The 23,653-nt window shown below is 43.4% G+C and overlaps 1 protein-coding gene across 1 annotated transcript in view; it reads left to right on the plus strand.

The window, feature by feature from the left end:
- Positions 1-23,653, plus strand: part of MRPS5 (mitochondrial ribosomal protein S5) — a 75,777-nt gene that overhangs the window by 38,642 nt on the left and 13,482 nt on the right. The window contains exon 6 of the mRNA XM_086631844.1: positions 19,151-19,241. Coding sequence (XP_086487970.1) covers positions 19,151-19,241 — 91 coding nt within the window. The remainder of the gene's footprint in view (positions 1-19,150; positions 19,242-23,653) is intronic.

Consider the following 23,653-nt stretch of genomic DNA (forward strand, 5'->3'; position numbering starts at 1 on the left):
GAAAAATAGGTTTTTTTTCTTTTTTTTTTGTCAGTCGTCTTTAAACTTTTTGTAGACCTTTCTTGCCTTTCTGCCCGAGTCATTTCTTTTCTGAATTAAGTCCTCATAAGCTTTTTTTTTCATTTTTAATTTTTTTTTTAGTGTTCCAGCACTTAGACCTTGTGTAAAATGGGTATTTGTAGGGTCCCTTCTGTTATCTTGACAAAGCTATTTTATTCTTTGGATACGATCAACTTTATTTTAAAACTAAATTGCTATTTAATATCAACTTTGGCTTTTCAGTCTTCGACAGAACGTGTGAAGTGGTACTGGTATGCACAAGAACAAATGAAATTGGAGTTGGTTTAATGAGGGTTATCTTTTCAATTAATGAGTGCATTCAGTCTAAATCTTAAGATAACATTTATCAAAGGATCTGTCCTTCACTGGCAGTTCATATTTAATGCGCTGTATGTCACGTATATCTGAACAGTCATGAATATAAACCTATACAAGTGAGTTCGGTATCAAGATTTTTTCTATTTCGTCAACTATCTTTAATATATTTTTGTCAGATTTGCCATAGCTGCCTAGGTGTGAGAGAAAGTAAAATGAGTAGCAAACTTGCACTTAATGTCACAGGTGGTTTGTTGCAATAAGAAGTGAGTTGCGTGCTTTTATGCCTTATTGCATCTGCTAGTGTGCATATGTCTAGACTTCCCCAAAACAGCTTTTAAAGGATGGTGTTATTGGAAAAAAAAGCTGGTGATCATCTGATCGTATGTAAGTGGGTCACCTGATCCATTTACATACCAAATTCTCATTTAATAGTATTTTAAGGATTATGTTGAGAATGGTAAGTGCAACAAAAATGAACAATTATGTGAGCATTAATGAGACGTCCTGAATTGCACCTGAAATAGACTTTTTATGCATTCTTATTTTAACATGCAAAATTAATCTGATATTCTCAGTTTTAAAACCACATGTATGCGGTTTCATTTGAGATGCTGAAGAATCAGAAAAGCCTTCTCTATTTATTTAATTCCTCTTAGATCAGGAGTAGCTGTACACACAGTAGATTGTTGTGGTGGGTTTTGGAAAATCCATACAATTTGTTAAACTTCCTTTAAGTGATTGAGTTTTTGGAGTGGACTGGGCACTCTGGGCCTTGGCTCTGATGTAGCAAAGACCATTTTGGACCACTTAGCCTTTAGCTGTGTCTCTCTTAGAAGACAACTTGTAATAGTTGAGTTGCACAGGCACCACTCAAATTATTTTTCTTAGTAAGCCCTGCAGTTGGCCAAGCTTTCAGTTAGTTGAAAGGGCATATTGCAGAAAAGTGGCTGTTGTTTTGTTACTGTGACATGTCACAACTGTCAGTTTGGATGCTACAGTAGGAATTTAGTAAAGTTGGCCATTCTGTGCTGCCATGGTTATTTACAGTCAAATTCATTAGATTAAACGACAAAGTAAGTTGCTATGCAATGCTTCCATGTGCTATAGAAATCTGTTTCACTTTATTAAATCTGAATAATAGAAGAGCTTTTAGAAGCAGGCTGGGGCTCTACTGTTATATGAGATTCTCAATTCTCATCTGTGGCAGAAAAATAGCAGCAGTAGCAAAATCTTTTATATTCAAAGCCAGCAGTGAGCCCAACATAATTGAGTCCTATAATTTTCTGATAACAAGTGCGAGTTTTGAAATAAACAGATTTTTTTTTTAGCATTCTTATTTTAAAAAGATGGCATACACGATGCTATTTCTGTATGTCTTTTCCATTATCTTTATCTTTGCAACAATAAAGGTTAAAAAAATGTTTGCTGGGAAATTATACTTTGCATCAAGAAACTGAATGACATTTTTAAAGGACTTTTATGAACAGAGATATAAAAGCCCCTTTCTGTTGTGATTATGCTACTAAAAGGGCTGTGCTCCCTCACTAAAAGAGAGAAATTGCTTATTACAATGTTTTCTTATAATGTAGAAGCAGAAAAACTAACTTGATTTTTTTCCTGCTTGTAGTATAGAGTGCAGACAAGGTTAGGTTTTTGTATAAGCTAGAGCTAAAGTTGTCAGAGAGAAAAAACTAGCTTGGATGAGTGTTAAGGGACAGCAGCAGGGACTGCATATTGGATTTGTTTCTGTCTTTCCTGTAGAATATTGCATTATTTAAGTAGGTGATTTGGGCTACCTGTTCCTTTCTTTCCCTGCCAACCTGAAGGCACATTTCCTCTTTTGCTCATATATTATGCATAAGAGGAATTTCTGTAAATAGAACTGGTGGCAGTGTTTACTGTTGTTTAACATAATTTGGTAATAATGTTCTTTAAAATTTACAGCTGTAGTTGGCATATGCCATTCTTATTTTAACTGGAAGGCTTCATTTTGTGTATCATCCATGCTCAGATGAATTTTTCTTATGTTTTTCTCCAAAATCAACATGGTAACATAGTAAAAAAAGTAGCCTACATGATATCCTGTGTTATGATAGCGTTTCCTTGTAGTGCAATCAAAATTAGAAAGTGAAACCTAGTAATCAGTGAGGTCTGAAAGCACATAACATGAGGTTAGTGGCCCTTTCAATCTTTCTAAGGGGAGAAGATGAAGTTATAAATAATGCCCCTTGCAAAAGGCAGATCTCAGGATTTTTTGTCCACCACTGAAGTTGCCCTCTGCCAGTTGTGAAAACTCTGCCTTTTGATCACTTACTTTTATGTTCATGCTTTTTTGGTTTTGTTACCTGTTTCTAATAAAGATAACTTTACTTGAAGAATTTTGTACAAGCATGGGCCCTTGGTAACTGGGTCAGTGCAACCTTTCCAGAATAGTTCCCTTTTTCAGCCGGATGGTTAGGATATGGTACTGTCGTTTTTAAACGAAAAAACCTTTGATTTGTGTTTGGGCATTTAATTACAGAAGGATATAGACTTACTAAAGAAGGTCAAGCAATACACTTAATTGGTACAGAGAAATGGTGCAAAAGGCAGCAACATAAAGACACAGCAACTATCCTTAAAGCAAAAGCTGCTTTCTGCAGACATAAGTGCACCTGGTGTCTTGGTTTATATACAGAACTTTGTATGTCATGAGCTGGGTCCTGGGATGTTGGTATTATCTTCTATGGTCCTTGAAATAGAAAATCGTTTTATGTTGCAATTTTAGTTCAGAGTTATCTCTCATTCTTTCTTACATTGTAGGTAAAACTGTATGTGGATTTTCTTTTGGGTGTTTGTGTGTTTTTTGTTTGTTTGTGTCTACTTTCTAAGAGTGTAGGAAGGGGAGAAAGAAGAGAGAACAAGAGAGATCTTTTTTTAACACTTGCATAGTAAAAATAACTGGTTCTCTCTTAGATAGAATATCAATCAAAGTAAATTGCATTGAGTGGATAATTGAGTGGATATTCTGAAAAGCATGCAGATTATATTTTCCCAGGAGTCGACTTAGTGATGAACTCTACAGAAAGCCTTTGAGAAGAAATACTTTTCTTGTAATCAAGATAGTGTGCAGTAAATGAAGCCAGATTCTAGGCTGTCACCTAAATCTTCTGTCTTTTTTTGCATGTTACCTCCAGTACTGTTCTTTACAGACTTTATTCTTAGTTGAATTGACTTGAGATTGGATACGCTTCACAGAGCTGGATCGTAGTATTGGCAGTTCATATCTGAGTCCTGATGTGTCAAGACTTCATGCAAAACCTGTAATTTCTTAAAGCTGGCAGTTTCTGTCAAGTGAGTTTGGTCATTTGCTTGTTCATCCCCTGTTTTCTTCAGACATTCAGCTGGATTCAAGCACGCTTGTTTTGGTTGTCTGAGACCTGTTGGGATGCAACATTTACCTCAACTGTTGTGTGGCACTTCAGTGCTTCAGAGAAGCAAGATGGAAGAGTGCAATTGGAAAAAAAACAGTTTTCTGATCACAGAATCATAGAATCATCTGGTTGGAAGACACCCTCAAGATCATTGAGTCCAACCGTTCACCCTGCACTGTCAGGGTCCCCAAGCCATGTTCCTCAACACCAAATCCACATGGTTTTTAAACACCTCCAGGGATGGGGACTCCACCACCTCCCTGGGCAACCTGTTCAATACTTCACAACCCTCTCTGTAAAGAAATTTTTCCTGATATCTAACCTAAATTTCCCCTGGCGTAACTTGAGGCCATTCCCTCTTGTCCTGTCATTCATAACGTGGGAGAACAGACCGACCCCCATCTCCTTACAACTTCCTTTCAGGTAATTGTAGAGAGTGATAAGGTCCCCCCTGAGCCTCCACTTCTCCAGACTAAACAGGCCCAGTTCCATTTCCCTCAGCCGCTAAACAGTCCCAGTTCCCTCAGCCCCTAAACAGTCCCAGTTCCCTCAGCTGCTAGTCCCAGTTCCCTCAGCCGCAGATCAGGGTCTGCACAACTTGCATCTGCTGTCAGTTGTGCTGCCCATGTGCAAAGTAGTGGTAAGTGTGCTTGTCACGGTCTGTTTGGATTGCTCAGACTCACAGGCAACATACTCTGTAAATAAAACTTTATTTCAGGAGCTTACTAGGAAGGAAAACAAACACATCGAACAAGCACGTGATCCCTTTTGTACTTACTAGTCTAACACGTGAATTCACGAGTTCATCACTTAATTCGTGAGATTTCTAACTCCAAAGTTCTCTAATTCATAACCTGTAACTCACAACTGTTAAAGGAGAAGCTGCTGCCTGAGCATTCACACATCATTCAAGGGGTCGCACACCCAGGACCAGAGTCCCTTCACAGTAGGCGACTCCAGTGAGCTGTCGGGCTCCTCGCCCGCACACACACTTGCTCTTCAGAGTACTTCAAGTGAATTTATTGGTGGTACAGCAGCAGGTTACAGCTCGATCTGAGTGCCTCGAGGGAGGAACCTTGAACAAAGAAATCCCTGGATAATTATATCCTTGCAATCTAACTTCCCCTAAGTTCCCCTCCCCTTATGCGACAGGTCAGTCCAATAGTCATATTTGGGTCTGAGGTCTTTCTGTTTCTCGTTGGATCCTTTTCCTGTCTTCAGGTGGGCCATTCTTTTTCTTATCTGACAGTTGCCACTTTTACTGGTGGTTATGGCTACCTTATCTTTCCGGTTTGTACTGGTTTTGGGTCCTTCCTTTGTGTATCCGAGTAAAAGTTCAACTTAAGTTCAGCATATCCTGGTGAAAAGTTCACAGTTCGGGGACTAAGGCTTCAGCAAGCCTTGCTACTAATGCTAAGCAATGGATTCCATTTGATCTAGAAAATGACTACTACAAAACAGCTTGTAACTCGTGCGTCTGTGAGCAAAATAGCTGCCAAACTAACAGTAAGAGTGCTCATCCTTCTTCCTCTGTCATGGTGCGAGCGTCCCCTGTATCACACCGGGAAGCACAAAAGCCTTGGCAGTCTGACTGCTGTCAAATCCACTTCAAAATCCTTTTGGGTAAGCTGATGTATTTGTACCATCCAGCTCGCAAGTTTGGTCTGTACCATTGCCATGACTTATGAGGATTCTGGAGAAACTGTCACACAGTGTGCAAGGATGATGGCTGCAGAGGATGGTAAGCTGCTGGTGGCAGTGGCTGCATAATGACCTTTAGCCCTTCCTGGACATCATGTTCAATCACTTTGACCTAATGCAGCTCCTCCCACCATACATCAGGACTTAGCATGAACTGTGTGTTATTCAAAACAGGAGTTTGGCTGACTGAGCAGAAATAGAGTGAACAGCTGGAAGAGATTAGCAGAAGTTTAAAGGTTTATATTCTTGCAGTTGAATGTCACCTATACTTATTTAATCATCTCTTTTATTTAATCATCATGCTCTGCCCAACCTGAGACAGCAACAGGAAGAGCCACACAAAAAAAAACCAACCCACAAACCACAAGATTAAAGGGATTCTGCATTCTCCCCCCACCAGTCTGAAGGCAGTATCTTAAAGGAAAGGAATGAATGGAGGCAAATCTGTGCTCAGGACAGCAGGTGAACCCCCTCCTTGCCCACCGCATCTTCCCAGGTGCCTCTGTACAACAGGTGAGGCTCTGGATGTGGAAGGCCCATCGATGGATGATGTGGATGACAGTCCATCTACACCAGAGGTGGTGTCAGGGTCAGAAGGGCCTACCCCCTGGTATCACGATCACCTCCATGAGGAAGAAAAGATGGGTAATAGTTATAGGCGACTCCCATCTGAGAGGAGCAGAGGATCCATTATGCCGGACGGACTCTTCTCTTAGGGAAGTCTGCTGCCTCCCTGGTGCCTGGGTTAAGGACATCTCTAGGAAACAGCCCTCAGACTATTACCTGTTACTGCTCTTCCATGTGGGTGGCGATGAAGCTGCAACACAAAGTCCAAGGGTGATCAAGAGAGACTTCAGTGCCCTGGGACGGTTGGTAAGGGGATCTGGGGCACAGGTTATCTTTTCTTCTCTCCTACCAGTTGCAAGCAGTGATGTTGGAAGAAACAGATGAGCCCAGTCTATGGCTGGTGTCATTGCCATCGTTTTGAGTTTTTCGATAATGGGATGGCCTACATGGCACCAGGCTTGCTGGCAACGGATGGGATTCACCTTTCTCAAAGGGGGACAAGGGTCTTAGCACATCAGCTAGTGGAGTTCGTTGACAGGGCTTTAAACTAGATTTGAAGGAGGAGAGGAATAGTATCAAGATTGATCAAGACAAGCTGTGAGCACCTGAAGAGCAGCAGAAAGGAATTCCAGACGCTCCAGCCAGTAAGCCATATTCGTCGAAGTCCCAACTCAAATGCCTCTATGCAAACGCATGTAGCATGGGGAATAAACAAGAGGAGTTAGAGGTGAGTGCGTGCCTGCAGGATTATGATCTCATTTGCATCATGGAGACATGGTGGGATGAATCCTATGACTGGAGTGTCGAAATGGAAGGATACAGGCTCTTTAGGAAGGACAGGCAGGGGAAATGAGGAGGAGGTTTCACTGTCTATGTCAATGACTGGCTGGAGTACATGGAGCTCTGCCTGGGGATGGATGAGGAGCTGGCAGGGACAGGTGACATTGTAGTGGAGGTCTGTTACAGGCCACCTAACCAGGAAGACTGAGTGGATGAGGCCCTCTATAGACAGGTAGAAGCAGCCTCACATTCACAAGCCCTGGTCCTCATGGGGGACTTCAGCCACCCCAATATCTGTTGGAGGGACAACACAGCAGGGCATAGGGCAATTCAGGAGGTTCCTGGAATGCATTGATGTTAACTTCCTTAACTTCCTTCTCCAAGTGATAGCGGAACCAAGGAGGAGAGGTGCTATGGTGGACCTTGTTCTCACCAACAAGGAGGGGCTGGAGGGGAACATGAAGCTCAAGGGCAGCCCTGGCTGCAATGTCTTTGAAATGTTCAAGATCCTTAGGGCAGCAAGGAGGGCGCTCAGCAAGCTCACTACCCTGGATTTCAGGAGAGTAGAATTCAGTGTCTCTTCAGGGATCTGCTTGGTAGAGGGAAGAGAGGCCCAAGAAAGGCAGTTAATATTCAAGGATCACCTCCTCCAAGCTCAGGAGTGGTGCATCCCAACAAAAAGGAAGTCGGGCGAAAGCACCAGGAGGCCTGCATGAATAAACAAAGAGCTCCTGGACCAACTTAAACACAAAAAGGAAGCCTACAGAGGATGGAAGCAAGGACAGGTAGCCGGGAATGAATACAGAGAAATTGTCCAAGCAACCAGAGACCAGCTTAGGAAAGCTAAAGCCCTGATAGAATTAAATCTGTCCAGGGACATCAAGGGCAACAAGAACAACTTTTATAGGTATGTCAGTGATAAAAGGAGGACTAGGGAAAACGTGAGGCCTCTCCAGAAGGAAACAGGAGACCTGGTTACCCAGGATATGGAGAAGGCTGAAGTACTCAATGACTTGTTTGCCTTCATCTTCAATGGCAAGAGCTCCAGCTGCACAGCCCAAGCCACAGAAGGCAAAGGCAGGAACTGGGAGAAAGAAGAACTGCCCAGTGTAGGAGTAGATCAGGTTTGAGAGCATCTAAGGAACCTGAAGGTGCACAGATCCATGGGACCTGATGAGATGCATCTGCAGGTCCTGAGGGAACTGGCGGATGAAGTTGCTACGCCGCTATCCATGGTATTTGAGAAGTCATGGCAGTCTGGTGAAGTTCCTACTGACTGGAAAAGGGGAAACATAGCCCCCATTTTTAAAAAGGAAAAAAAGGAAGACCTGGGGAACTAGAGGCCAGTCAGTCTCACCTCTGTGCCTGGCAAGATCCTGGAGCACATCCTCCTGGAAACTACGCTAAGGCACATGGAAAAAAAAGGTGATTTGCAACAGCCAACATGGTTTCATTAAGGGTGAACTGTGCCTGACAAATTTGGTGGCTACCTACGATGGCGTTACAGCGTTGGTGGATAAGGGAAGAGCAACTGGCATCATCTGTGTGGACTTGTCCAAAGCATTTGACACTGTCCCGCACAATATCCTTGTCTTTAAGTTGAAGAGACATGGATTTGATGGATGGATCACTTGGTGGATGAGGAATTGCCTGGATGGTTGCGCTCAAAGAGTTGTGGTCAATGGCTCGATGTCCAAGTGGATGCCACTGATGAGTGGTGTTCCTCAGGGGTCCGTATTGAGGCTGGTGCTGTTTAACATCTTTGTTGGTGACATGGACAGTGGGATCGAGTGCATCCTCAGCAAGTTTGCTGATGACGCCAAGCTGAGTGGTGTTGTGGACATGCTGGAGGGAAGGGATGCCATCCAGAGGGACCTTGACAGGCTGGAGAGGTGGGCCTATGAGAACCTCATGACGTTCAACAAGGCCAAGTGTAAGGTCCTCCACGTGGGTCGGGGCAATCCTAAGCACAAGTACAGGCTGGACAGAGAATGGATTGAGAGCAGCCCTGAGGAAAAGGACTTGGGAGTGCTGGTGGATGAGAAGCTCAACATGAGCCGGCAATGTGCGCTGGCAGCCCAGAAAGCCAATCGTATCCTGGGCTGCATCAAAAGAAGTCTGGCCCCTCTACTCTGCTCTCATGAGAGCCCACCTGGAATACTGCATTCAGCTCTGGGGACTCCAACACAAGAAGGACATGGAGCTGCTGGAGCGGGTCCAGAGGAGGGCCACAAAGATGATCCGAGGGCTGGAGCACCTCTCTTGTGCAGACAGGCTGAGAGAGTTGGGGTTATTCAGCCTGGAGAAGAGAAGGCTCCTGGGTGATCTTATTGCACCCTTCCAGTACTGTCATGGTTTGATGTGGAGGGGTAGGGGTTCTGGTGGCAGGAGAGGGATTTTGCTCCCTGCGACCTCCCCGGTTTTGGAACCGGGTTAGGCTTAGTTCTGGCCACCAGATCAGACTGCCATCCCCCTCGGGGTTGAGCCAATAGGGCGCCTCTGCGAATTGCCCTATTTAAGTCAGGACAAAGGAACCGGAAAAGGTGCTTCGCCCAGGATCGAGCAGAGAAGGGAGGAGGGCACTGCCCCCGCTCCCTGGCTCCCGGCCGGGCGGCTGCCTGCATCGGGCCGGCGCCGCCCACGGAGGATGGCGGCGGCGGAGCCAGCTGGGGAACTCGGGGGCACCCCACTCCCGGGGTGCCCACTGGGCTGAGTTCACTTGGAGAGGACTGAGATCTGAGAGAAACAGCCGCACCGACAGCAGGTCAGTGAGGATGGAGCGGGAGGAGGTGTGCCGGAGCTGAGTTTCCCCTGCGGCTGATGGTGAGATAGCAGGCGGCCCCCCCTGCAGCCAGGACGGCCTCGGTGGAGCAGAGACCCACTCGCAGCCCGTGGGGAGAAGATGCCTGAGCCTGAGGATGGTTGTGTTGGGACGCACGACAAGGCAGAGAGGCATCTGGAGTCTGCGTGATGACCCACGCCGGAGCAAGTGGCTACAGCTCCCTAAGTACCCGAGACTGTGGTAAAGCCCACACCGGAGCAATCTGTGGGGAAGGATTGTTTCCAGTGGGCTGGACTCACGCTGGAGAAGTTTGTGGATTTTTCCTCGTGGGTAGGGGATCCATTGGAGCAGGGGAAAAGGGTGTAAGGACTCCTTCTCCTTTAAGAAAGAAGCAGCAGTAACAGCACGGAATGAACTGACCTGCACTCCCCCAGTCCCTGCCCCCTGTGCTGCTGGGGGGAGGTAGAGCCAGGAGGAAAAGGAAAGGGGGGGAAAAGGTGTCGGTTTTAAGATCTGGTTTTGTTTCTTTCTGTCCTCTCAAGTAATCGGTTTTTCTGTTTCCCTTTGTCCTTCTAAGTAATCATTAATAAACTCTTTTGCTTTGAGAAAGCCCTGTCTGGTTTGCCCAGGACCATGGTTGGTGGGTGCTCCCTCTGTTCCTGTCTCAACCCTCAGTCCCTTTGTTTTTTTTTTTCCCTCTCCTCTCTACTTTACTGGAGAAGGAGAGACTGTGTGAGTTTTAGTTGCTAGATCAGCCTAAAACCACGACAAGTACCTAAAGGGGGCCTACAGGAGAGCTGGGAGAGGGATTTTTTTACAAGGGCGTGTAGTGATAGGACAAGAGGCAATGGCTTTAAACTGAAAGAGGGGAGATTTAGATTAGATCTAATGAAGAAATTTTTTACATTGAGCGTGGTGAGGCACTGGAACAGGTTGCCCCGAGAAGTGGCTGCCCCATCCCTGGAAGTGTTCAAGGCCAGGTTGGATGGGGCTTTGAGCAACCTGATCTAGGGGAAGGTGTTCCCTGCCTGTGGCAGGGGGGCTGGAACTAGATGATCTTTAAGGTCCCTTCCAACCCAAACCATTCTATGATATGAACCCAGCCCTCAGCAAATATCAGTGGGGCAGTAGAGAAGGCTGTTTGTATAGGGACTCTCATTCTGTTAGGGACTGTTCAGAGATGATGACACTAGGAACCACTAGCCTTTCTTTACCAAGCCACGAAAAATTTACTTCCCTTAGGAACAGTAGCTTTATGTTGGCACGGAGAAAGCGAGGGTAGAGTCAGAAGAACAAAGGTTTGTTGGGTCAAAATGATATGAAGGCTCTTAAGTATTTCTAAATATATTGTCGCAAAAGTGCATGCAACTGTAGAGAGTTACCTGTAGGGAATATGAACACAGAAGAGAGTTATGACTGTATCACACTCTAGTCATTTGTCCTGCATCCACTAAACAAAAATAAATTGTATAGGTGCAGCAGGGAGTTGTTAATGGAATATAAGACCATGGTTTCGACTTTCTGCAGAGTAGCAGAAAACCCACGAGTACATGTTTGTTTTAAGACCACAGAATTAATCTGTGTAGACTTGCTACTCATGACAAAAAGAATATTCTTTAATATGCAATCTAAAACCTTTGTTTCCTTTTATAAGTCATTAGAGATTGTTTTCTAGCTATTGTTTTTGCAAAGGGTGCAATAAAAAAGGCTTATGAAAAGGATATGCTGCATGAAATTACAGTGTCTGAGATCCATTGTTTGACATCCTTGACGGAAAAATTATATGGTATACAGGATACTCTCTGAGTAATAATTTACTTCAAATGAGATGTTGGCTCAAAAGTACTTTTGGGGTATTGGAGCTCTAGATTTTGCTTTTAGAACTACAGGAAAGTTTTTCTGTTCCCTGGATGATACTGGCAGTGTCTTTAGACTGATAATGAAAGTTTCAGACCGTTTTCAAGATAGCACCTGAGGCAACCTGTCACAGGAAAGAATGAGAGGTCAGAGCTGTGCACTAGAATTTATTTCTGATATTCCTGGAGTTCTAAAGAGTTTTGGCCTGCTTTTAAAGTAGAGTTTAGGGATAGTACCTTCAGCTGTTCCTGTTGATTAAATAATTAAATCTTTTAATCTTTTTTACTAGCCAGCCTGTATAGATGAAATAATTGGCATTTGGAACATTCAGAAGCTTTAAAGTGAATTATAATTCGACATGATTCTGGATCATCCTTTGAAAAGGAAACAAAGCCATTTCAGATGTAGTGTGGCTTTGAGCATGTGTTATTGTGGGGTTAATCCAAAGGATCCGTACTCAGATGTGAGCTGTAGTATGAAGCCACGTTTAGACACACGCTGTGTCAGCAGGACATTGGAGCTATGTTATTTTTCCTGGAGAGTTATAAAAGAGACTTTCACACGTGTGACGAGGGAAAGCTACCAGCACTAAACGTGGTTTAGTCAATAGTTTCTCTGCAGATTGGGCTCATTGCTAATTTGGATGAGAATTGCACTTGGGGTTTATCCCAGAGCTGCGGTGAGTCAGCCTATATGAAAAACACTTCCAAGTATCTGGTCAAAAACTTTCATCTGTTTTGCTGAGTGAGGGATAGAGGAGTCCAGAATGTTTTCTATATTGCAGTTTCTCCACTACTGTGTCCTTGGGGAATGGATACACTTGGAATAGGATGGCTAGTTCTAATCTTCCTGCTTCTCAGAGGTTATAGCTACTAAATGAAATTCTTCGAGACAGAAGTGCTTTATTTATTCTACTGACAGCCAAGATGGAGAGAGTACTGACTGTTTGGGTATGTGATAAGAGGCTTGTCTGCCCACACACAGAGGAGCGCAGAGGCAAGAGCAGGTAGATTAACCCGAGTAACACCCTGCCAGCACTCCTCCCAGCACCGTCGCAGGAGAGCCATAACCACACTGATGGCTCATCTGCACAGGCCGGAGGAGCACAGAGGTAGGCAGGGGAAGCAAAATTAACAGACTCAAGAGAAAAAGACACCCTGTTTGGCTCTTCCTGGGGCTGTACTGGGATAACCTCAGCCCTGTGGTCCAGGAGTGACATCTATCGAGATTAGGCTCTCCATAGCACCCCAAAGACTGAAGCGGGGTTACTGACAAGGAATAGGGGACACATTATGGAATGTAGGGGAAGAATGTTTCAGTATTACACAAGGCTTATGGGATGTCTAGGGCAGGGACCAAAGGGAGAGCAAGAGAGAGATCTGGCTGATCTGAGGAGGACTAAGTGTGGGAAAATAGAGGGATAAGGGGATAGAAAGGGTGAGTCGCATGCAAGCAGTATGGTCAATATGCTTGTCTCACCATGACCTATGTCTGATCAGTACAGTCTGTCCTGACTTCTTATTAAACTCAGTTTGTAACTATTTTCGTGGGCTAGGGACTCTTGTTTACTGTGTGCATGGGCGAGTATGGCGGGGGGTCTTAGTGCCGGCAACTGGAGTATCTATTTTTCCCAGTAATGGATCTTCATCCTGATCAGAAGAGAACATACAGAGATGCAAACCTGACCAACAATCTATAAGGCAGGCAGTAATGAGAACCAAACCTGGTCAGCCACACTGGTTGCTAAGGGTATGTGGGATTTGAGAATGTTTCTTTCATTAAGATTATCTGCTAGAGGTCCGCTGGTATACTAAGGAAAAGGGGGAAGCTGTAAGCAAAATATATGGAGACACAAACCTGACAGACAGATGCAATGGGGGCAAAGAAAAGAAACAAACCTTGTTGGTCACACTCACTCGTGGTCTATCAAAAAGCCGCAGGCAAACCAGTACTTTGCAACTGATAAGGATGAAGACCTGAGGGTCCAGGATGTTGAAGGGGTGTCAGTGGAACTGTGCAAACTGGTGAAGGAATGTGCAGCTGAAGTATAAAAGGAGGAGTATAAAAGAGACTGGTTGCATGTAAGATGGGGCCAGTCCATACACTTGTCTGACTGAACCCTGCGCCTGATCACCACAGTCTATCTTCTGATTAAATCCTTTCATAATTATCTTCTCGGTCTTTTCTCACTTTTTGTTGCGTGTGTGTCTGTGAGGTCTGCAGGGAGTAAGTGCAAGGACTTCTTGGGCGGACTGGCATTGAGTGGACACTGGACCAGCAACTGGAGTCTGACCAGGGACGTGGGTGCCCTGTTGCCAGTGGTGTCAGCTATTGGAACAAGTGAGGGTCCTGGCGTCAGTATTTGGAGGGGCCATAGCTCTCTGGATCTAGGGAGGGTCCTACAGAACTTGAGCCCAGAGTGCCAGCTACATGAGAGGACCAGTGGGATTGAAATTAGTGCCAGCAACTGCAATCAAACTGAGGGTGTGGGCACCCCTGACTTGTGGTGTCAGCAGCTGGTGTGAGTGGGGTCTCAGTGCAAGCTACTGGAGCAGGTGAGGGTCTTTGTCACCAGCCACTGATGCAGGAACGGTATGTGTCCTGAAAGTCAGCTTCTGGGAGGGACCAGGGTGAGTGAAGCAAGGCAGGGGCTCAGTGCTGGTGCCTGAGCAGGACCACAGGTCAAAGCCTATCTGCCTGGTGCCAGCTGCTGTGGAGGCAGCAGAGAGGTGAGGGTCTGTATCTTCTCCAAACCTTTTTTTTTTCTTTGGTGGGGGAGGTGTAATTTACTAGCAAACTTCAAGCTGGACTAGCCAACAAGTAGGAAGTGCGATGTCCAGGCATGGCAACTAGAGGACCAGTTGCTTGTATTCAGAGGAACCTGAGAATTTGGAGTGCCTTTGAGATGAGTGTGTGAGTGCTGCTTGTTTGCTAGTGAGGACCAAGCTGGAGCAGCTGGCAAGTAGAAGGTCCATGAAGCAGGTAAGAGGGCCTGGGCAATGGTATCAGATGGGCAGAGGGGGTGTGCTGGTACTTGGGTGACCTGCAAATGTGCATGTGCTTATGGATCTAGAGAATGGTGTGTATGTGCCTGCACTAGTGAATTTTGGTCTCTACCAGTTAAAGAGGAGGAAGGGGACGCGGCTGTCTATACTTGGGTTTTACGCAAGTCCTCTATATAGGTGCTGTTTAAGGCAGTGCCTTGTCTGTGACAGACTGTAACTGAACGTCTGAGAGTCCTGCATGTATGTCTCTGGGATACAGACTTGGCTTTGCTACTTTTTGAACCTGCAGCCACGTCCCTCAGCCTGACTCGTCTGGGCTCCAGAGGCCAGATGGGACAAAGTTCTGGGCCTGGAGCTGTGGGAGGTGATGTCCACTCCTGACATCCCTTAACACCTACTACTTTTTGAACCTGGGTACATGGAGCTATGGCATATGGCAGCTCTGCCTCTGTTGGGCTACTGGATTCAGCCCACTTACATTAAACATCAGTAATGTCCAAGTGGAGGCCAGTGACGAGTGGTGTTCCTCAGGGATCAGTACTGGGGCCAGTGCTATTTAACGTCTTTGTTGGTGACATGGACAGTGGGATCGAGTGCATCCTCAGCAAGTTTGCAGATGACACCAAGTTGTGTGGTGTTGTGGACACGCTGGAGGGAAGGGATGCCATCCAGAGGGACCTTGACAGGCTGGAGAGGTGGGCCTGTGAGAACCTCATGAAGTTCAACAAGGCCAAGTGCAAGGTCCTCCACGTGGGTCGGGGCAATCCCAAGCACAAGTACAGGCTGGGCGGAGAATGGATTGAGAGCAGCCCTGAGGAAAAGGACTTGGAAGTGCTGGTGGATGAGAAGCTCAACATGAGCTGGCAATGTGCGCTGGCAGCCTAGAAGGCCAACCGTATCCTGGGCTGCATCAAAAGGAGCGTGACCAGCAGGTGGAGGGAGGTGATTCTGCCCCTCTACTCTGCTCTCATGAGACCCCACCTGTAGTACTGTGTTCAGCTGTGGAGTCCCCAGCACAAGAAGGACATGGAGCTGCTGGAGTGGGTCCAGAGGAGGGCCGCAAAGATGATCCGAGGGCTGGAGCACCTCTGCTACGAAGACAGGCTGAGAGAGTTGGGGCTGTTCAGCCTGGAGAAGAGAAGGCTTCGGGGTGATCTTATAGCAGTCTTCCAGTACTTAAAGGGGGCCTACAGGAAAGCTGGAGAGGGACTTTTTACAAGGGTGTGTAGTGATAGGACAAGGGGCAATGGCTTTAAACTGAAAGAGGGGAGATTTAAATTAGATCTAAGGAAGAAATGTTTCACTCAGAGGGTGGTGAGGCACTGGAACAGGTTGCCCAGAGAAATTGTAGATGCCCCATCCCTGGAAGTGTTCAAGGCCAGGTTGGATGAGGCTTTGGGCAACCTGGTGTAGTGGAGGGTTTCCCTGCCCATGGCAGGGGGGTTGGAACTAGGTGATCTTTGAGGTCCCTTCCAACTCTAACCATTCTATGGTTCTATGGACTGATAAATTCACTAGCCAGCTGTTATTGAGGTTGTCGCATCCTAGTAATCACAGCAGAAGACTTCCAAAGCACTGCCTTGCCACTGCCCACCATTTGCACACTTTTAGGGAAACCATACGAGACCCTTGTCACTTGTCAGCAATACTAGTTCTGCCCTCCAACTAGCTCGTGCAATTTCTGATTTTTAGGCACGACAGGTTTAAATTTCACCTGGGAGATGTTCTGTCCCTGTGGTGCTAATCTGCTCTGCCCTTGGTGCTTTTCACAGAGAAGAGAAGGTGATACGGATGTGATCTAGCTAACTCAAGCTTGATTTTTATTCACAAGTTTATTACTCAGTTCTTTTGGGTCACTGGCTTTCCAAGCCTCTCTAGGCTCACTTGCGTGGAAGTGCTTTTCTTTCATCACTGCACCTTGCTCTCATTTTATCGTGTCTTATCTTGTACCTTAGAGAAGGACTGGGACCAGAGGACCTTATGCCATGAGGGGGTCAAGCTGTGCAGACACTGCATAACAGCAGCAAAAGAATGGCAGTGTCAAGAGTGGCCTAAGGGTGGCAGGTTCCTAAAAATCGTGACTAGAATATGATTTCTAGAAAGGAAGACCTTCCAAGGGCAGTCAGTTTGGCCTGTCATTCGTTCTGCTTTTACAAGAACAAAACTTCTAGGAAAGTATTGAGTTTTTACCGTTTTCATACAGAAACAGCTGGTAAGTACTTAAGTCATAATAGCCTTTAGCAGCCTGTCTCTGACTGTAGCCTATTTCCACACTTTCAACTCCACCTTTGAAACTGTGGCTTGCTGTTTCTCCTCTTCATAAATGTTTGGGGTGGTTTCATTTTGTATTTGAGAGACACTGTTCTTCCCTCAGCTCTCAAAGGAAAGCTGAATTTGCCTTGTCACCACTGGATAATGGATACAGGGAGGCAACCAATTTGCAGTACACCGTGATTAAGGCTGAGCGTCATCTGTTTTCAAAATTTTAAAAATTGGCTTTAAATCTACCTCGAGTGGCAATCTAGAGGGGTAATTGTGTCTTAGTTTCAGTCATTTTTCAGAGGTCATGCTGATTTAAAAGTGACATGTTGTTCATTGTGTATTAATTAATTCCAGTGCAATTTAGTGACAGGCTTTTAGCTGCATGCTTTATTTCCACGACGGAAGAGAAGCATTGCTGAGCGCGCTCCGGAAGAGCACTGCTTGCTTTGATGTAAGGAGGCACGAGGCTGTGGTGGGGAGAATCTAAGGACACTTGTTCCAGCAGCCGTGGCTGCCTGTGCACATTATCAAGCTTGAAAGGCCTTCACAGCATTTCAGGAGAGATGCAGTAGCACTGATTGTGATGGGTGACTGAACACGTTTTCCTTCAGAGCTGCTCAGAAACAGCTGACAAGTGCAGTTTTAGGACGGCGTCTGGATAAGCTCATCAAATGTGTCATTATTGCCGCCTTCTGGAAAGGGAGAAGAATGATTTTTTAGTAGATTCTGCAAACATCACATCCTTAATTTTTGACAATACGCATGCCAACTCTTTTTTTTTTTTGTACAAGTACTTTTCAGATTGGCCATGGAAGACAAAAGTATGTGCAAAGCAAAAATATTATGCTCTTGATGCTCCTGGAGAGATTACTCTACTTCACTCTCTTTCTTTCATCATTATTTTGCATTTTCTGTAAATAGCCTATTTCCACAGGCACTTTCATCTTAGGGGGCTTGGTTTTTTAGCTTGTTCTTGTAAGCAGTAAGATTCCAGAAAGAAAAATAGCTTGGAATAAGCAATTAGCAATTAGTGCTCTCTAGAATATATGTGCACTTTGAATTTAAGAGCATCTATATTTTAATGAAAGCAAGGTGGAATTTTTCAGAAATGCTCATTCCTAATCTGTACCTAGTGATGTCAGTGGATTTATTTTGGGGGTTTTGTGAATTTCAGTGAGACTGTTTAAGCCATGACCAAGTATTGTATAATAATCTACTTTCAGATGTATAATGCTACAACTAGAGTATCTTACTGAAGAATTACATATAGGGTAAAGGGGGAAGTACTGCTTAATTCATGTATTAACAATGCATGTTTAATTTAGCTGTTATTATAATTTATGGAAATCATATTGAGGCTTGAAGAAAGTAGACCCTGATGCATTTGAGAGGAAGGGAGGAAATGAACCGTGAAGTAAATTGTGGTTTTTAACTGGTAATTCTGAGACGCAGATATTAAAACAGTCAAGCAGTATCTAGTATGTTATTTCGTATGTGTATATATGTACTATATATTATATTTTTATATTTTATATATGATTTTATATAGAGTAGATAAACTAGATATAAACATATATGTCTATATTTAAATAAACATATATTGTAATATATAAACAAAACCAAGGAAGCTAGAACAGGAGCTGGATGGACAAAGGATCCCAGATGACGTATTAGACCATTTAAGGTGGGAGACTATAAAGCAGTGACTTGCCTGCAGTCACGTAGGGGATTCTGTAGCAGAGGCAAATTTAGATTTCCAGAATGTTAACCATAAGGCCACCTGTCTCCCCAATTGTTGTTGCTTGAATTTCTTGCAGAGTTTCTGTAAACATTTCTAGTTCCAGGAATGAAATGACATTTTCTTCTTCCTCTCTCTTAAATGAAGTCTTCTCTTTAGCAGCTATCATCTCAGTAATGAGACTGCCTTCTGCAGTCTGCAAATAGATTTCAATCCTAGAGTGTTAACCCATGGAAAGCAACAACATCCCTTGAGCAATTCCTTAGAGTGCTTCTAAGATATGTTAAAATGGTAGGAGAGAGCAGTGAAATACTAATGTCGCTTTCCATTTTTTTCCATGTTTTTTAATATCGATCAAAGTCACACGTGAAGCTAGTGGCATTAGAGCAGCATATGTTGTGCAGCTAAGCACAACAGAGGGGATATTTTAATGTAACTGTGCTAAGATAACTTTTTCTGTGTCTGAGGATAGGTTTTTGGCAGCCTTTATGTACTTAATGCCTCAAAGCTTGTGCCCCACTGCAGATGATACCCGTTGACAATGGCAGTATATATTGTAAAGTTTCATCACAGACCTCTTATTCCTTTTTGGTAAACTGACTGTCTTGAAAAAAACAATACAGTTGGACTGTGCCATAACAAGATGCTTTGTGGTTTTTTTCTTCAGGTGAAAAATGTGTTTTGTATGAAGGCAAAGGAAGGCAGAAAAAAATCAATACGTTCCTTAGTGGCTGTTGGAAATGGTAAAGGGGCTGCAGGTATGTGCATTTGCTGTATATAAAAGATACCAAATTAATCATTGTGTGTAATAGGACTTCGGGAGGCATGGTGATTTAAAGGTACTTTTTATACTTTAAAAAAAATAGAAGAAACATTACCCTTTTTTCCACTGGGCAATATTGAAATACCTGTACCAATTTTAAGTTTCATCTGTAAAAGTAAGCTTTTTAATCAAATTATGTATGTATTCATTTTTGCACTTTGTTTTATATTAAAAAAAAAGTGGAAAAAGTAGTAATACGTTATTAGGTTTGAAGCATGTATTATCCAGTGGTAAAAACATTTTTTATTTAACTCTAAAGTGCTAGAACTAACCACTGATAGATCCTATCAAAAGGGATCATCTGTGCTTTCCTGTACACACTGTTTCTTTTTACTGCAGATACTGTTTATGTTTAAAAACCATCAAAGCCTGAAAGTACTCAGCCATGCATTTATTTCACGTAGCCTTAGGCACCTAACTGCAGAGTGTAGGTTTTTACTCTCAAGTCAAAGAAAAGAATCAAGCTCCTGCAAAAGGTGCCTGGAATTGCAGGTGGGCTGACGTGCCCCAGGAAGTATTCATCCGCTTGTGCTGCTGGTGGAAGAAAACTCAGCTGAGTGTGCGCTTCGCAGAGGTGCCTGTGCTTGACCAAAATGAACCTGGGCCTCCATGGTTGGTAGAGCAGACAAAGTCATAAGAAAGTAGGAGTCAGTGGATGTGGATTTGTCTTTCTGGTTTTGAAAATCACTTTCACGTTGTTGGGGTTCTTGGGGTTTTATTTTCATTTGCTCTAACAGCGATTACCACTTTGCAGCAAAGGGCAACATGACTGGTTGTGTGTTTTCCTGGATTAGTTTCTAGCTACTGTTAGTATTTCTGAGTAGAATTAGTAGAAATCTGATTTTTTTTTTCTTCTCCCTAAGTCTCAGGAGAGTCCTTTGGAAGTAGTACTGCTTTTAGTTAAAAAGGGCTTGTTTACTGGTAGTCTCAGCTGGCATCTTGGTTCAGAAATTCGTAAGGAATCTGTCAAATCAGAAGACCCTAAATTTCCTTCCAATTCAGCCTCCTCAGGAGGCTTTCTTATGTAATTTAAGTTAATCTTAAAAAAAAAATCCACTTTATGGGCTTCCTACAAACACTGTATTTAAGGAAAAGTAGAATACTTGGGGCCTTTTGAGTCCAATCTCATAGGAACTTCAGTGATTTGCAGCTTAACTCATTTGTAGGCTTTCTGCATTATGACTCTTTATAACAGCAAGCAATTTGAAGTTTTAACTGTAGAAATGCTGTCTATGGTATAAAATAAATAGGACAAATCAAAAGAAACATAATATTATGAAGGATCTTCTAATATGAGCTGTGAAAAGAGACCTTTTTCCTTTTCTTTCTCAACAAAGACTGGAGAAAGAATACTGGTCAGAGGCATTCAGTCTAGTTGTGATTTCCTTGTAATGGAACTCTAAGCACAGTGATGCATCCAGGCTAATGATGAGCAAGCTATCTCTAGAAGCAATCAAGCCATCTCAGTGTAGCATCTAACTTGGATTAACTAGCCCTGGATCCCAGCTGATAGCATGGTACAGCTTCATATGTTAGTAAGAGTCACAGGACGAGAGGGAATGGCCTCAAGTTACGCCAGGGGAAATTTAGGTTAGATATCAGGAAAAATTTCTTTACAGAGAGGGTTGTGAAGTATTGGAACAGGCTGCCCAGGGAGGTGGTGGAGTCCCCGTCCCTGGAGGTGTTTAAAAACCGTGTGGATTTGGTGTTGAGCAACATGGTTTAGGGACCCTGGCAGTGCAGGGTGAATGGTTGGACTTGATGATCTTGAAGGTCTCTTCCAACCAGATGATTCTATGATTCTGTGATTCTATGATTCTAAGATCACTCACAGCAAAGATATAGATGACTGATTCCTGGCATGTTGTGCCATGTTCCTCTTGCCAGAAATTTGGAAAATGCTGCAATGAGTAATGACAATTCTTTCTTCAAGTGAAGTGTTTAACAATCTTGGCCAGAAGAGCCTTGAGCTGGTCAGAATTGATCTTTACAATAGGAGGAGAAAAGAATTCACTCTACTGCAGCTGATATGGCGTATACAAAATAAAAAGTTGCAAGAAAAATTCTTAGTTGAATCAGTTATTGCTGTTCATGGGAAACTCAGTGTAGAGAAGGCTGAAGTAGTTTCTCTGTTATGGTTGCACATTTTCTAAACAAGCAGGTCCCATTTAAAAAACAAACAAACAAACAAAAAAAAAAAACAATGAACCAAAAGAAAACAGACAAGGCTGACAAGCGTGTGTTAGTACTTCAATGCAATGGTATAGCCAGGTCTTTATATATTGGATATTACTGGATATATAATACTTACCAATATTACATATTGGTAAAGCAAAAGGAGGCATTCAGTGATGTGGTGGTCACTGTCTTTTTAAACAAAAAAACAAACTCATCGCCCTCACTTCCCAGAAAAACCCTCAAAACTGTCACTGTCTTTTTAAAAAGTCTGTAAAGGCTAGCAGCTATTCCCAGAAAAGTGTATTTTCTCTTAATGATTTTCTGTTTCACTTTGTCAGTTACAAAAATTATTGAGCATCCTTCATTTGATGGTACATGCTTTGCTTTTGGTAGCCAGCTTTTGGGATGGGTCAGATTCTGAGACAGAATTTTAAAAGGTAATGCTAATACCACTTAATTGTAAAGTCATCCATAAAGGAGCTATGCAGCTTTGTTTGAGGAGCAGCAGACTTTTTTTGTTGCAGAATAAGTTTTATTTAAGAAGCACCCTTGAACATGCTAAGTTTTTCTCCATAAGGAGATGGTTTTCATGCATTCTCTTGTGGATGCAAACCAATGATGTACATTAAAATTCCCGTTAGACCTCAAACAGACTTGGAGATAAGAGAGCTGTGGAGAATTAAAAGAATAATCAGCCAAAAAAATAGAAAGTGAATAGCTGTGAAGTAAATCATCCAAATGATATAATCCAAAAAATAGAGAATTCCTGCCTCTATCAGGAGGTAGGAATACGGCATGTATTGTGTTGTTGACGGAGTACAGGTAATTGCATTTGCATTGCTCCACGATTCTAGTAAAGAAAATCCTGCTTTCAATATATATGCAGAGCATCCGTCTTTTGGATGTAAATTGTCTCCTTTTATTATGAGCTGAGTAGATAGATATCTCTGATGGGATGTATGTGAGAGCTTTAATAAGACGACTGTATTTCCAGTCAGCTACAGTTTTGCAGAAGTTCTTTTATGTGAAAGATTCAAGTCCAGATGTGTTCCTCAAGCTGAGTTTCAATTAGAAAATTGGTTAGAGGAGAGGAAAATTTACATATAGAGGAAGCTGTGGTTCTCCAGCAGAAAGATGTTACTCTGAAAAAAGCTGTCTCAAGAGGTAGCTGACAGCAGACACTACTCTTGACTGTCTGCTTCTTCCACAGTAGCCTCCAGGCTTGCGGTCATATCCTCTTTCCTTGTAGCACCTAACAGTCAGGATGGTATTTCTTTCCTAGATCTCTTCCAGCCCATTTCTCCTGTAATGACTGCATGAAAGTAGTGAGTCAGTGGCCAATGGGTTCAGTCCCACTGAATTTTGGATTAGGCTTTTGGATACGGGTAACCCACAGCCTCAGCTGACACAACGGAAACATCAAAGGACCAAAAAAGTTAGATCTGGTGATTTGAAGTTAAATGATTCTAATTTAATCTACCTTGACGTTATTGGACTACAAAGTTTGTAAAAATGCTTGTCACATCCTCTTATGCATTCCATACAGTCAGTTGATGCCCTGCTCTGAGCTGACTGCAAATCCTCAGAGACTGCTGTGAAATCTCTTCATCGCTACCTCAGTTCCTCTGGTAAATAGGAGTAGGTCTGAGGGTTCAGAGAGAATTAGGTAGCAGTTGGTAAACTGGCAGTCTCTTTTTTCTCTTTTTTCTCTGTTCTACAGACATGCCTTTCGTGCAAATGCACTATTCTGTTAAACGTGGTTTTCATATTCTCTATTTTGCTGACAGAAACCTAGTCTCCTTCTTTGCTTCTAGAGTCTTGGAGCTACTCTCTGTACAGGTGTAGTTAATGTATCTGCATCACCTTCTTTTTTTCCTTCATTCCCTTCTTGCTTTTTAAGCAGAAGACTGGACCCTTTTTTGGCTGAAGCAGTCACCGCTTTTCAGTTGTTTGAAACAAGTTTGGACAAATGCACAAAAGAAATAAATTAAGCCTTATTTGTTTTCATTTGACAACAAGCAATTGGCATCCAATTCTTAGTATTCATAACTCCTAAACTGTTATTTTCTGTAGTTTCTGTGGGCCATTTTCTGAGTATGATCTGTACAATGGTGTGGGAATAACAAATGCTAAATGTGGTTGTGAAGTTCTGTTTCTTCCCATTTGCTT

Source organism: Tauraco erythrolophus, chromosome 2 (assembly GCF_009769465.1).
Source record: "Tauraco erythrolophus isolate bTauEry1 chromosome 2, bTauEry1.pri, whole genome shotgun sequence".
Taxonomy (NCBI): Eukaryota; Metazoa; Chordata; class Aves; order Musophagiformes; family Musophagidae; genus Tauraco; species Tauraco erythrolophus.